At 44.1% G+C, this 15,610-nt stretch overlaps 1 protein-coding gene across 2 annotated transcripts in view; it reads left to right on the forward strand.

Moving 5' to 3' along the window:
* Positions 1-15,610, forward strand: part of ARHGEF2 (Rho/Rac guanine nucleotide exchange factor 2) — a 50,397-nt gene that overhangs the window by 7,953 nt on the left and 26,834 nt on the right. Inside the window, exons 2-6 of one of the 2 annotated variants that reach the window (XM_029227651.1) lie at positions 979-1,259; positions 2,658-2,775; positions 11,286-11,403; positions 11,992-12,031; positions 13,246-13,339. In XM_029227651.1, the coding sequence (XP_029083484.1) occupies positions 1,000-1,259; positions 2,658-2,775; positions 11,286-11,403; positions 11,992-12,031; positions 13,246-13,339 (630 nt within the window). In that variant the 5' untranslated portion in view covers positions 979-999. Of the gene's footprint in view, positions 1-978; positions 1,260-2,657; positions 2,776-11,285; positions 11,404-11,991; positions 12,032-12,727; positions 12,952-13,245; positions 13,340-15,610 lie in introns of those variants that run through there. The other variant, XM_029227654.1, reaches the window with a different exon arrangement.

Here is a 15,610-nt window from a genome sequence, read left to right on the forward strand (position 1 = left end):
CTACAGAGATAGGGCCCAGAGGGGGTGTACAGAGGTAGATGCAGTAGATGTGAGTTGCCTTCCCGCCCCTCCATCACCTTAGTACTCGGGTATTTGGTACTTGTTTCTGGAGTGGAGCTTATCATTTTCAACTTTAAGAGCTCCTGAGGGTTCTTAAATCTGAGACACACTGAGGCAAGCCCTGATGGCAGCCAGGAGTACTGGGCAGTGAGAACAATGCCCACTTGGGAGAGAGAGAAGGAATTTCAATGTGGCTGGTTTTGGAGCCCTTCTCTTTGCTTCTTGGGAAAAGGTCAGAATGGCTCTCTTACTCCCCAAATGACCAGAATCTTAGAAAGAAGAAATCATACTACTTTCTCACTCATGCACCTTTTCTCCCTACTGTTTTATTTGCCTAGACTCCTCCCTTTCCAACGTGGCCAAATCCTAACCACTCCACCCTTCCAGGCCCATCTCAAAGGCTGTTTACTTCCTTCTGTTTCCCTTTTTTGAGTCCTCCAACTGGCTATATGCACTCATTCCTTTGACAGCACAAAGACTTTTTTTGAAAATTCTCTTGTGGCATTTGGCAAACTCCGGCCAGTTGTTTGTGATTTGTGCTTTTGTCTATGTACACACATGCACACATGCACACACACACTCACTAGAACGAATTCCTTGAGGGTAAGAACAATATCTATTTCTCTTTGCTTGGCTTGGTCCTCTGCCATATAGGTACTCATTAAATGGAATAATAATGAGTGAATGAGGATGTCATTATGTACTGGAAAGAACACTAGACTGGCAGTCAGAAAACCCAAGTTCTCTGCTTGACTCTGCAACTAATTCCTCGTGTGATCTTGAGCCAGCCATCCTCCAATTCTGTGCCTTGGTAAAGGGAGGGGTGACTTGATGCTCTAGGCCTGGCTGACTGGGACACCTTTCTAGTTCCAAATTCCAGAATTCTAGAACTCACCATTCTTTGTCTTCTTGATTCAGACTGGCCTGTGTGTACCTCCCATGAACAAGGACGTCCCAGAGGTGCTCCTCACAGGTGGAGACCTGGTGCCCCAAGGCCACACTCGACGCTGCCTGTCTGTGGTCGAGTCCAGAGAACAGCTGGAGGAGAATGAGGAAGAGGGAGAAAAGAAGGAGAGAGACGGCTCCCATGCTATACCCCTCCGAAGGTCGAGGGCTTTCCGTGCCTACAGTCACAACTACGACCCCTTCAAAAGACATAGTTGGGGGCCGGGCAAGGAGCTCCAGGATCCACTGAGCAGGTAAAACACCAGGGGACCTCCTGTCTCTCCTTCTGTCAAGTCCTATACCTAGGAGAAGTGGTTGGAAAGGAATGACAGGAGTTGAAGAGACCTGGGCCCCTAGTCTCTTCCCTGGAGAATCCGAACCCAGGCCTGTTGCGGGCCTTTGGGGAGGGTAGACTCTGCCTTTCAAAATGTGACTCTACCTAATAGTTCTAGCTCCTTCTTTCTACCTGGTCTCAAGGGCAGGTGGGTGAGGATGGTGAGGGAAAGGTATGGAGGTGAGGTGAGTAGCAGGACACTCAGGTCTTATTGCCTCCACCTCCCACTTGGGTTTCTTAGGACCATACAACAGTGTCAGAGCTGGAAGGGACTCAGGGATCATATGGCCCCATCACCTCATTTTACAAATGAGGAAACTGAGGCCCAGAGAACTTTGGGAAGTTTCTTGAGAGAAGTGCTCCCAGGGTTGGGGCATGGAACCTGCCTCCTTTCCCAAATTGCTCCCTGCCTGCTGGATCCAGGCTGAGGCAGGCCCAAGATATTTAGATATCATAGTCCAGCCCTACAATGGGGGAAGAACTACTCTGGCTCAGGGGCCTACATAAGCTTGGCAGACTAGAAGAGAGGGACCCAGCTCTTCCCCTCTCCTGAAAAATCACTGACCATATCCCCAAAGACAGAGGAAGCCAGAAAGAGAAGGTCCAGGGGTCAGCATGAAGGGTTCAGTGTGAGTGGTCACTGTGAGGGCCTGCTAGCCGTGGAAGGGCCCTGTCTCTCTGCCTTGACAATGGTCCCCTTGGCCAAGTTCTCTTAGCTCTGGTGAGTAGACCAAGCTTCTCTAGCTTCTAGGCAGGGCTGGCTGGGCTGTGTGAGGGGAGAGGACCTTGTCCCTGAACTGGCTTGGGAGGGAACTTGGGTGAGAAGCCTTGTCCGCAGGACTCATGGCACCTTGCTAAGAGCAGCTAATTTAAGGCAGAGACGCTCTGAGTACGCTTTATGTGGTGCCGACTGTATCTCACGGTCTTCCAGGTGTCACCTTTCACTACCAGGCACTAATTTTGACCCTTGGGTAGAGAAGAAAGGGAGCCCTGGGCACACAATTGATCTTAGTAGGAGCTAAGGTTGGCATCAGACACCAGGCAAAGAGCGAGAATGCAGCTTACCCTTCCTTTCCCTCCCTGCTGAACGCTGGCTGTTTTCTGGAGGGCAGTACTGTCCTTTGACCAGCAGGGGTCACCCTTGCCTGAAGCCAGCTCCACAGTTTTGCCAAAGCACAGCCCCAAAGGCCTGCGCCTAGGCTAACCGGAAGGGCTGGGCTGGGGGCAAGCAACAGGACTGGGCTGAGGCGGTGTTCCTCCCTGGTGCCTGTCACAGGCCACTGGTACCGGAGGGCAGTGGTGGCAATGTGTGTTTCAGGAACAAACTGCAGGCATCGGGATGTGTGGGCTCCCAGGAGCCCCCCTTACTGCAGAGCCAAGAGGAACTGGACCCCTTTCTGGAACTGCAGCACCAAGGTGGCCAACCCTCCTGCGTGGTATGGATAGACAAATCCCCATGGAAGCTACCACCTTCCTCCCCCTCTCCTGCCCCTTTGCCTGTCCAGCCACCACTCTGTGCCTCTTCTGTTCTGCAAGCTGCTGGGTCTCCCTGTGCCCAGGCATCACTTTGACTCCATCTGATGGAATCTGAATCTGGTGTTTCTACTCCTCTGTCTGCTTTCCTGGGTCTGTATGCTCTGTCCCCCACTCTTGGTATCCTGCCTCTGTCTCTTTCTCTGAGACTCTCTGTGCCTTCCTTTCTGTGTCTGTGTCTCTGTGTTGATGTGGGTATCTCTATTCCTCTCTCATTAAAAGGCCCCTGCTCCCCTTGGTGTTATAACTACTTCTTTGTGTGGACCCCACATTTCTCAGATTTGGAGATGAACTTATTATTTGTAGGATGAAACTAGGCATCTGGTACCCTGAAACAGTAGTTCTCTAACAAGATAATCATAGGATTATCAAGTGAGAAAGGATATAGAGATTGCTCAGCCTTCTGGCTGAAGGGAACATCACAGGGAAGATCTCAAACCAGGACCCAGAGACCACTGAGGATACACGAAGCTTTTAGAGACATCACTGGGTTTGCCAGCTAAGAGTCCCTGAGTACAGTCAGCCCTCTGTATGCATAGGTTCTGCGTCCATGGATTCAACCAACCATGGACCAAAAACATTTGAAAAAAAATTCCAGAAATTTTCAAAAAGCAAAACTTGAATTTGCCTCATGCTGGCAAATATTTATATAGCATTTACAACTATTTACATGGCATTTATATTACATTAGGTATTACAATTAATCTAGAGATGGTTTAAAGTATATGGGAGGACGCACACAGGTTATATGCAAATTTCAGTATTATGCCATTTTATGTAAGGGACTTGAGCATCCTCAGCTTTTGGTATCCACAGGATCCTGGAGTCAATCCCCCATGGATAATGAGGGACAGCTGTACATGGAACTGTCTCAAGCCCTGTGACTTAAGGTTACCTCCCCTCCAGCACATCCTCTAACTGGCCAGGGGTACCCACCCGGCCTCATTGTTCAAGTGCCTGTGGTTTGGGAGAGAGGTTGAGAAGAGGGAGCTGTTACAGCTTGTCAGGGAAGCAGCAAAACCCATCTTCTCCCAGCTCCCACTTTTCTCCATTAGCATCTCTGTAGGTCTTCCCTCACATCTGATTCAATGTGGTACGGTAGAAAGAACAGGATTTGGGAGTCACACTGCTCCTAGTTGAACAATATATTTCAGCTTTCTGAAAATCAGGATACTAAAAACTGTCTTTTAAAGTTGTGATTATTAGATGAAAAAAAAAAATTGTTAAAGTACCCAGTACAGAGGCTAGCACACAGGAGATAACGGTTTCTTTTTTCTCTTCTCCCCTCCATTCCTTTGTACTTCTTTCTCTCTCTTCCACCTCTCTCTTCTCCCTGCTTCCCCCTTCTTGGTATTATATGTCTTCTTCTTTCCCCCCTTCTCTAGTGGTTTTTTGTTTCTTCTTTTTTTATGTCTTCCTGTTCTGATTCCTCTTCTCTCTTCACCTAATCTTTAAGCATTTCCCTTAAATTTCTCCTTGTCTGTATGTTTGGGGTTTTTTGTATCTTCCTGCAGCAGCAAATAGGTATAAGTCTTCAGCAAAGTCCACAGACCAAAAGTCTGAGATTCATTAAACTAGACTGGGGCTTTCAGACTAGTTTGAAAGCCAAGCCAAGTCTAGCTCAAAATTTATTTTGTTTGGCCAGCATGGTGTTTACACTTTCCAAAATTCAGATGTCCTTAGATGGGAGCTGTACCCTCCAGTTTGCCAGGGTTGCTAGTACTCTCTATTGTATTTTTCCATTTGTCATAAATATAGTATTTTAAAATGAATGCCTAATCAATCACCCATCCATCTCCAGAACTAGAATATCACCAGTACATTTATCTTTATTTATGTCTTCCTCTCTTCTATTATTCCTTTGCCTTCCCACCAGAGTTAACCACTATCTTGAATTTTCTTAATCACTCATTTACTTTTTTTTAAATAGTTTTAACACAAGCATTACCTAATGATGTATTATTTCTTTTTTGTTTGTTTCTGACTTTAAAAACAATGATATTATATTGTACAAAATTTTCTATAACTTGCATTTTCACTCAGCATTCTGTTTCTAATTTTTATCCATGTGTTACAAATAGTTATAGGTAATTATTTTCATTCCAATCTTCTGTTGATGGACATTTGGATAATTTCCATTCTTTACTATTATGAAGAGTGTCATTATGAACATCCTTTTATCCATCTTCCGGTGCTCATTTGCAAGAATTTCTCTGGGGTATATACCTTGGAGTAGAACTGTTGGGTCATAGTGTACACAGATGTTCATTTTTATAAGTTAATGGCAAACTGTTTCCACCCACATCAGCAGTATATAAGAGTTCTCATTGATCCACATGCTTTCCAACACTTGGAGTCATCAGATTTCTTAATTTTGCCAATCTAGTGGTTATAAATCTCATTGTGGTTTTAATTTGAATTATCCTTACTACAAATGGAATTGAGCAGTTTTTATATGTGTCTTGGTCATTTGTGTTTCCTCTTCTGTGAAATTCCTCTTCATGTCTTTTGCCCACTTTTCTATTGGATTCTTTGAGGATTTTTTCTTTATTGTTTTGAATGTGTTCTTTACATATTCTGAATACTAATCCTTTGTGGTTGTATGTGTTGCAATGATCTTTTCTCAAAGATTGAGAAAAGTGGTTTGTCTTTTCCTTCTCCTATGGTGCCTTTAAAGAAACAGAGTTTCTTAATTTAAAAAGAGCATATTTATTGAAGTATAACATATATACAAAACGTATTAAAAAAAACTTTTGAGATTTTAGTTGGAGTTGCATTGACTCTAAAGATTAGGGAAAGTGGACATCTTTACAGTATTGCTTCTTCCTACCCATCCATGAAAATAGTATACTTCTTCATTTAATGTCTTTTAATAAAGTTTTATCAGTTTTTTTCCATACAGAGTTTGTGGATATGTATTAGATGTATTCTTAGGTATATTACACTTTTTTTGTCAAGATTTTAAATTAAAATTTTTAAAATTTTTATTGAAGTATAGTTGATTTACAATGTTTCAGGTGTACAGCAAAGAGATTCAGTTATATGTATATATATATAGATAGATAGATACGTATTCTTTTTCAGATTCTTTTCTATTATAAGTTATTACTGTCAAGATTTTAATTTTAGTCATTCTGGTGGGTGTTTTAGAATTGTGTCATTTTGGTTTTAATTTGCATGTCCCTGTTGAAAAATTTTATTGAGCACCTTTTCATATTCTCATTGACCATCTGAATATCTTCTTTGGTGAAATGTCTGTTCAAGTCTTTTGCTCAATTTTTAAAACAGCTTGTCTTGTTCTTACTGATTTGTAAGAGTTCTCTATATATTCTGGATCTGAGTCCTCTGTCAGATATGTGTATTGTGAGTATCTTCTCTCAGTCTTTGACTTGCATTTTTACTTTAATAGTGTATTTTAATAAGCATGAGTTTTTAATTTAGATGAAGTCCAGTTTATCGATTATTTTAATGGTTAGTGCTTTTGGTCATGTTTAAGAAATCTTGCCTACTCCAAGAACGTGAAGATTTTTCTTCGATATTTTCTTCTAGAAGCTTTATAGTTTTAGCTTTCATATTTAGGTCTGTGATTTATCTAGGTTCTTGTGTACGGGAGAAATCAAGGTTTTGGTTTTTTCCCTATGTAAATATCCAGCTGCTTCATTAAAAAACTTACTTTCCCCATTGAATTGCTGTGGTGACTTTGTTGAAAATCAGGTGACTATATTTGTGTGAGTCTATTGCTGGGGACTGTTCTCTGTTCCATTGATCTATTTGTCTATTCTTTTTTTTTTTTTTTTTTTTTGTGGTACGCGGGCCTCTCACTGTTGTGGCCTCTCCCGTTGCGGAGCACAGGCTCCGGACGCACAGGCTCAGAGGCCATGGCTCACGGGTCTAGCCGCTCCGCAGCATGTGGGATCTTCCCGGACCAGGGCACGAACCCATGTCCCCTGCATCGGCAGGCGGACTCCCAACCACTGCGCCACCAGGGAAGCCCTATTTGTCTATTCTTATGCCAGTATCACATTATCTTAATTAATGTGGCTTTATTGTAAGTCTTAAAAATGTGATAGTGTAAGTCCTCCAACTTTATTATTTTTCTTTAAGATTATCTTGGCTATTCTAGGTCCTTTGCACTTCTATGTGAATTTTATTTTATTTTAAATAAATAAAAATATTTATTTATTTGGCCGCATCAGGTCTTAGTTGCAGCACATGGGCTCTTCGTCGCAGCGTGCAGGGTTCTCCAGTTGTGGTGCACGGGCTCCAGAGTGCACAGGCTCAGTAGTTGCGGTGCGCAGGCTTAGTTGCCCTGCAGCATGTGGGCTCTTAGTTCCCCAACCAGGGATCGAACCCGCGTCCCCTGCATTGGAAGGCAGATTCTTAACCACTGGGCCACCAGGGAAGTCTCTGCACTTCTATGTGAATTTTAGGATCAGCTTATCAATTTCTAAAAATGAAAAATTCTGCTGAATTTTGACTGAGGTTGTACTGAATTCAAAGATTAATTTAGGAGGGAAGAGAAATGGGAACATATGTATATGTATAACTGATTCACTTTGTTATAAAGCAGAAACTAACACACCATTGTAAAGCAATTATACTCCAATAAAGATGTTAAGAAAAAACAAATAAAACATGAAAATATTTGGTGGATGAATTAAAAAAAAGATTAATTTAGGAAAAATTGACTTCTTTCTGATATTGAGTCTTCTTATCCACGAAAAATAATATCTCTATTTTGTTAGGCTTTCTAAAAAAATATGTCTTTTAACAAAGTATTTGTTTCCTTCATACAGGTCTTGTCAATCTTTATTAGATTTATTTCTATGTGCCTTATATATTTTGTTGCTATTATAAATGCTTTCTTATATTTAAATTACATTAATTACATTTTATAATTATTTTTGGTTTATAGAAATGCAATTTAATTAATTATAGTTATTTACCTTGTTAAACTCTTTTTTTTCAGTTATAACAAGTTATCTGGATTTTTTGGCTTTTCTAAGTAGACAATTATGTCATCTTTATTTTGTTTTAAATTTTATTTATTTATTTTTATTTTTGGCTGCGTTGGGTCTTCGTAGCTGCACGCGGGCTTTCTCGAGTTGCGGCGAGTGGGGGCTACTCTTCCTTGTGGTGCACAGGCTTCTCATTGTGGTGGCTTCTCTTGTGAAGCACAGGCTCTAGGCACACGGGCTTCAGTAGTTGTGGCACGCAGGGTCAGTAGTTGTGGCTCACGGGCTCTAGAGCACAGGCTCAGTCGCTGTGGCGCACAGGCTTAGTGGCTCCACGGCATGTGGGATCTTCCTGCGTCACCCTGCATTGGCAGGCGGATTCTTAACCACCACGCCACCAGGGAAGCCCATATGTCATCTTTAAATGAATTTTGCTTTCTTCTTTTTCAATATTTATTTCTTTCATTTCTTTTTCTTGCCCTACTGTGTGTGTGGCTGTGTGTGGCTAGGGCTCTATTGCAGTGCTGAACAGAAACGGTGACGATGGCTATCCTTGTCTTGTTTCTGATTTTAGAGGGAGTGCATCTTATGTTTCACCATTGAAATCGATTTTTGGCTTTAAGGTTTTAAAAGATACTCTATCCAGTTAAGGAAGATTCCTTCCATTTGTAACTGCCAGGTCTTTGGTTTTACAATGAGTGAGTGTTGGATTTTATCCTATGATTTTTTTGCTTTTACTGAGTTGGTTATGTTTTTTCTCCTTTAATATGTCATTGAGGTAAATTACATTTAAAGATTTTCCTCATCTTAAACCACCCTTATATTTTTAGGATAAGTCTGACTTTTTCATGATGGATTGATTATCTTTTTTACACACTGCTGGATTTATTTGTGGCATCAATTATCTATTGCTGCATAAAAGATCAACCCCAAACTTAGTGGCTTAAAACAACAACCTTTTTTTCCCCCTCACAGTTCTATGGGTGGTTAATTTGGACTGAGCTCAGCTGGGTATTCTTCTGCTGGCTCCACCTGGACTCACTTATGTGGCCGTAGTTGTCTGGTGGCTGAATAGGGCTGATGGTCAAGGACAGCCGTATCCATGCCTGTGGGTTGGCAGGTTGCCCGTTGTGATACTTTGGTTCTTATCCACATGGCTTCTCCAGAAGGCTTAGGCTTGGTCTTGTTCACGTGGCAATAGCATTCCAAGTGGGCATGAGTGGAAGCTTTAAGTTTTCTTGAGGTGTAGGCTCAAAAATCACATCATGCTACTTCTGCCACATTCTTTTCATCGTAGTAAGTCACAGGCCAGCCTGTGACTGAGTGAAGAAATAGACTCCTTCTTGATGGTAGGAGCTGCAAATAATTTGTGGCTATTTAAAAATCTATTACAGTTTGCTAATATTTTGTTTGGAATTTTTGTACTTTTCATAAGAGAGATTGGGCCATAATTTTCCCTTGTCATATGGTCTGTGTGTAGTTTAAGAATCAAGGTTATACTTGCCTTATAGAAAGAGTTGGGAAGCTTTTGTTTTCTATTCTTTGGAAGAGTTTGTATAAGATTTCAGTGATCTATTCCTTGAAAGCTCTGCTCCTTGACTGTAAAACTGTTTTGGCCTGGTGTGTTTTGTTTTGTTTATAGAAAGATTAACTACTGATTCCATTTCTTTAATAGGACCATTCAGACTTTCTATTTCTTCTAGATTCAGTTTTGGTAAGTTATATATATTTTGTTTGTTTTTTAAAAGAATTTGTCTATTTTGTTTGCATTTTCAAAATTACTGGCATTAAGTTGTAGATAGCATTATCTTTCTAGTCACTACTGTTTCTGTAGTTAGGTCCACTCGTTCATTCTACTTTTATTTGAGCATAACCCTTATCAAAGGTTTGTCTATTTTATTTGCCTGTTCCTAAAATCAACTCTTGGCTTTATTGATCCTATTTCATTTGTTACTACTTCATTGATTTCTGCTTTTATCATATCCTTTCTTCTATTTACTTTGGGTTTGTTTTGTTGTTCTTTTTCTAACCTTTTAAGCTGGCATAGCTCATTAATTTTCAGTTTAAAAAATTTTCAGTTAAGCATTTTAAATTGACAAATTATCCTTGAGATACATTTTGGCCATCTCCCACAAGTTTTGTTGAGTAGTATTTTCATTATTGTTGTTATAAAATACCTTTAAATTCCCATAATGATTTCTTCTTTGACCAGTAAGTTTATTTAGAAGGGTGTTTTAAAATTTCTAAATCTGGGGCTTCCCTGGTGGCGCAGTGGTTGAGTCCGCCTGCCGATGCAGGGGACACGGGTTCGTGCTCCGGTTGGGGAAGATCCCACGTGCCGTGGAGTGGCTGGGCCCGTGAGCCATGGCCGCTGAGCCTGCACGTCCGGAGCCTGTGCTCCGCAACGGGAGAGGCCACAGCGGTGAGGCCCGCGTACCGCAAAAAAAAAAAAATGGAGATTTGTTTAAAACTTAAAAAAAAATTGAAATATAACATAGATACAGAGAAGTATATAAAACTTATATGTACAACGTAATGCATAATTAGGAAGCAAACAACCATGTAACTACTCCAGGTTAAAAAAAAATAGAGTACCACCCAAACCCAGAAGCCCCCCGTGTCCCTCCCCATTCATAGCCCTCTCCCTCCTGGCAGAGAGGACCACTTTCTTGACTTTTGAGATCGATTTTCCCTATAGACTTACCACCTTTATGTGTATGTCTAAACAATATCAATTAGTTTTGCCTGTTTTAAACTTTATATGAATGTAACCACAAAGTATATAAATCTTTTGTGTCTTCGTTCTTTCATGAGATTCATCCATATTGTTGGCTGAACTGTAGTTTGTTCATTTTTAATGTTGAATAATGCTTCTATTTATAAATATACCACAGATTCTTTATCCTAGCTACTGAAAAGGGATTTCTGGGTTGTTTCCTATGATCTCTCTGATAGAGGTTATCTGAAACATGTTACATTTTGCCTTATGGACTGATATGTAGCCAGTTATTGTAATGCTCCATGTAGGCTTGAGAAAAAAAAAGTGATTTTCGAAAGATTGGGTGTGGGGTTTATGAATATTTCTAATCCCTATTGTTTTAAACCCAGACTGCCCCAGTTTTTTGTGTGTGTGTGTTTGTTTTTTCATTACCTGCCTGACCTCTATATATTGAGTTTTTCATCTCTGGAAACGATTCAGGGTAAATCTTTTCTAAGATATTTTCTATATTAAGGCAGCCAGGGTTTGAGTTGCAACAGAGTGATGGCTGCTAAATAGCAGGAATAACTTCTCAACTATTTCAAGTGGGATGTTCCAGATATGGGTAGTGGGGAGGGGTAGAAGGCCTGAAGGCCTTGAAGAAGGGCTTTGCTGTGGGAAAGTGAAGAGCCTTGGGCGGGGGGGGGGGGAAGATGGATGAAGCCTGAACTTTGCATGAGGATTCTTAACACGATTCTAGGGTCAGCGTTCCTGTCACCCATCTGCTGGCCTTTTGGACCACTCGCCCACCGGCATGCTTTCCAAGTCTGTATCCATGAGTGGCATCAGTTACTTCTTGGGCTGCTCAGATCCAGCTGGTGAGTAAAAGTGGGGAGCAAAGCAGTGGTGGCCCCTTCCTCTGCCTGTCTCAGCCCACTCCTCAGAGCCAGCTGTTTAGGGTCCAGATGTCCTGCATTATGTTTAACCACACACCCTTGGAAACCCCAAAATGCCTTTATTCAAGTGAGAGATCTGAATTCAGGACTTTGGTATTCTGAGGCTCTCCTTCCAATGAAGGAGGACATAGGACAGAGAGAGGCTCTCTAGCTTCCCCTGTCACCAGAGATGGAGGACAGTTATCCGCAACGTACCTTGTCATCAAGAAGAGGCATTGGGAGCTCAATCCTCTGCCCTCGCCATTCACTGAAAAGGAACTGAGACATTGGCCTCTCAGCCCCCTATCCACACAACGCCGGTGCTCTGTTACCCTGGCTCCTAAGTTCTTCAGCTCTGCTCTGCTCAGAAGCCTCCCTCCTTCCCTACTCCCCAGTGCCCGCCCTAAGGAATGGCGTCACAAGCACCTGCAGCTTGGGAACCTGATCCAGGTGGAGGGGGTGGGGGAGGCAGCCCTGGGCGCCTTTGTCTGGCTTTAGCCGGACACCTCACGTCTCCTTTTGTGTTGGCAGGGAATTTGTCCCAGTCCTCTGCTGCTGACCTCAGCAAAAGGTGAGTTTGGGGGACACAGAGCCCTTCAAAGCCCTAGATGGGGGAGGGACAATGGGACTAGGCCATGGGTTTTGTAGCCCCAAGGGTCTCTGTTTCCTGAAACATTGCTCCCCTTAACGTTTCTTATGAAAGACCTCCAAATATCCTTCCACCTGCGCTGCATAGAATTCCCCTTCTTCTCATTGGCTGGGGAAGGCTAAGAAGTTTCCCGGTAGCTCCATGGGATGACGAAGAAATCAGGGAAAGAGGAGTATATAGACCCCAGGGTGTCTGTTAAATAAGAGAGTGGAGGTTGACAGCTGTTGTCAGTGTCAGAAAAGTGAGCAGGCAGATTCGCTACTGCACAATCTTAGGGACAGACGGTGACCAAGGACCATGGACCAGCTTTGGATAGCTGAGATAATCGACCAATGGGGAGTGGCCCTAAGGAGAGCTGGGCATGGGCTGTAGCGCCCCAAGGGGAGAGGGCAGGGGCTGAAGGCATATTGTTCAGGAATCGAGGTGGAGGCTGGGAGATTTACATAGTATCTATGTAAATAAGCATGCAAAATCGGCACCTGTTTATTTGGCTCCTACAGCTGAAGCCTGATTAGAGTGGGTTAGCCCTCTAAGACAGTGTGGGTGTGTGAGCTAGTAATGGGCCCTTTAAGATATCAAGCTCTGATTGGTGGTCCTGAAAATCTCTAGCTGACACATCCTCCTGGCTCTGGGTTTGGGATTAGCTCATGGGATGGGGCTGATGAAATCCCAGGAAATTCAGTCCTTATTGGCATTAGGCCCAGAGGCCCTTTCCAAACAGCAGGGAGGGTTGTACACAGGACTCTTGTTTTGTGAGGGGAAAACGTCCCCTTGGAGAGCCCCCCTCCCCGTATCATTTCCGTTGGGAAGCAGCGTGAAAGAGGAGATTGGGCCTGGATTAGGTAGGAAGGGGGAGTCTGTATTTATCTGGGAGGAGCCTGGAGTTTTCCTCATAAATAGAAGGGCCTGGGAAACTGTAGTGACCATATCTAGGAAATCCGAGGAGGTAGGGGAGTGGGGGCCTCTTTCTCCTGAGTCCTTCCTCTCTCTTCCTCACCCTTCTCTGTCTTTCCCCCGTATCTCCCCATTCTCTCTCCCCTGGTCATGGCACTTCATCCACCGTATCTCTGGGAGTATCTTGTTGTTCTTTTCCAGCTCCAGCTCCATCTCTTCACCTCTTCTTTTTCTCTCTGCAGCTGTAGCCAACTGGAAGGGGGCTCAGGCACCTGGGCAGGCTCCTCCCTGAGACGGACCCTCAGCTTCATCTTGGGCATGACCGGAAAGGCCAAGGTAGGAGTTGGGGAAGCAGGAGGCCCGGGGACCCACTGCCCTCCCCAGTTCCCTTCCCCTCCCCCTCACCATCTGCTCCCCTCCCCAGCTTCCGCTGGTAGGCAGAGACTCAGGGCAATGGTTCAAGTTTTAAGGGAACATGGTATATCTCCCAGTCTCCCTCCTTCTGTCCCAGTAAATCACCTTTCCTCTGCTTTCCCTATGTCTCCAGCTTAGCAGCCAGCTGTGGACAGCTGGAAGGGGAGATGGGCCAGGAGCCTCAGAAGCTGAGGAGTGGCCTAGCCCTCCCTCTCTGGAGGCCCCACATAGCTGAGAGGTAGGCAGCCGAAATCTTAACCATCGGGCATAATAATCATAATAATTACAGCAATACTTTTTACTTCTTCAGAGAGTATTCGGGTTTGCAAAGTGCTTTTACACTCATAATTTTATGGGTGGATATGGCACCTGAAGGAGTTGAAATGAGACCATAGGCAGAGTGGAAGCCAGGAAAGTGTATGATTGTGGAAGCGCATACACACCGTACCAGTGGGGCCACGTGCGGTTCCGACCCCAGGAAGGTGAAGGCACGTTGCTCTCTTCCTTATTACCAACACCCCGGCTCTGGTGAAACTAGGAGCTCTGCCTGCTGCTTGAATTCATTTCCACTCTCTTCATTTACTGGCAGAATGAGCCACTCCCCCCTTTTCCTCTCCTGGCTTCCCCAAGTATGCATGTACTTTCCCACCGGGGCGGCTCCTGAACATTAAGAGAAACCCCAGACAAGACATCATCAGATTCACCTCGAAGCACCACGGGATCCTCACCCAGTAAGGTTGCCTGGGCTCCTCCTGGCCCCGCCGGCAATGCCAGCGCTCTCTTCTCTGCCAGCCTTTCAGCCAGGATTCTCCTTCCTCTGGGTGGGCAGGGAGGGCAGAAACAAAACCAGGTTCTCAGCTCCTTCTCGTTGCAAGCCGCAGGCGGGGAGCTGAAGCGTGAGATCAGGCAGTCTGAGAGCAGGGCGAGGTGGGCACAGTGAGGCTTCTTTTCTGCCGTGGGGGGGAGCAGAGCTCTCTACAAAGAGAACAAAGCCAACACCCAGACCTTGGGTCTGAGTCCCTCTCCCCACAGCCTCTCTGTTCAGAGTAGGAGAGTCTGACAGCAGAATCACCCTCTTTTCCTGCAGTGGGAATGGTAGAGGAAGTCGGTGCTGTCTAGGGGCCATCCAGATCCCAGTTGGTCTGCATTTGCCCGCCCTTGGCCTAGAAGTTTGGTGAGGGGATGAAGGAGAAAGTGGGCAGAGACTGAAGCCCAGACAGCCAGCAGGAAAGAGCTAAGCATCGTCAGGACATTGTCCCAGTCGACTGCCTTTCCTTGCTAGGACTCTCGTTCTGTCTTCCTGTTTCCCTCTCTGTCATCTCCTGGTCCATCTTGCTTCCACCCTCATGAATGTGTGTGCTTGCATCACTAAATCTCTTCTTCCCCCTCCTCCCAGCTCAGGATAGGGGCCATAAGCAGGTAAACACCAGGGGTGGGGGTGAAGAGAAGCTCAGTCAAGCAGTGAGAGAAGGAAGTAGCTTATTCCTTCCTATTTGACTAGCATTGTAGAGTTGACAAAACACTTTTCCAGAGGTCATCTCATTTAATTCTTATAACACTCTGGCAAAGATAAATATTTTAATCTCTGTGTTTTGTTTTGTTTTTAAAGCTCTTATTTACATTTGTTATTATTTTTAAAATTAATTAATTAACTTATTTATTTATTTTTGGCTGCATTGGGTCTTCTTGGCCGTGCGCGGCTTTCTCTAGTCGTGGCGAGCGGGGGCTACTCTTCGTTGAGGTGTGCAGGCTTCTCATTGCAGTGGCTTCTCTTGTTGCAGAGCATGGCCTCTAGGTGTGCGGGCTTCAGTAGCTGTGGCTCGCAGGCTTTAGAGCACAGGCTCAGTAGTTGTAGCGCACGGACTTAGTTGTTCCGCGGTATGTGGGATCTTTCCGGACCAGGGCTCGAACCCATGTCCCCTGCATTGGCAGGCAGATCTTAACCACTGCACCACCAGGGAAGCCCCTTAATCTCTGTTTCATAGACAAGATAACTTAGAGCCTAGGTTACTCTCCCAAGATCCCACAGTTAGCAAAAGGTGGAGCTGTATTACAAACCTAGAGCTTTGACTATATGTTGTTGTCTCTGCTTCTGTCAGTAAACCTACGTAATAGTTTATCCCCTCTCTTCGCTTCTTCCACCATTTCTGATGGATGGCCATTGGAGTCAATAATGCATTAATCATCCCCTCC

Source organism: Monodon monoceros, unplaced genomic scaffold, assembly GCF_005190385.1.
Source record: "Monodon monoceros isolate NGI ecotype Baffin Bay Population unplaced genomic scaffold, NGI_Narwhal_1 Super_Scaffold_18, whole genome shotgun sequence".
NCBI classification, from domain to species: domain Eukaryota; kingdom Metazoa; phylum Chordata; class Mammalia; order Artiodactyla; family Monodontidae; genus Monodon; species Monodon monoceros.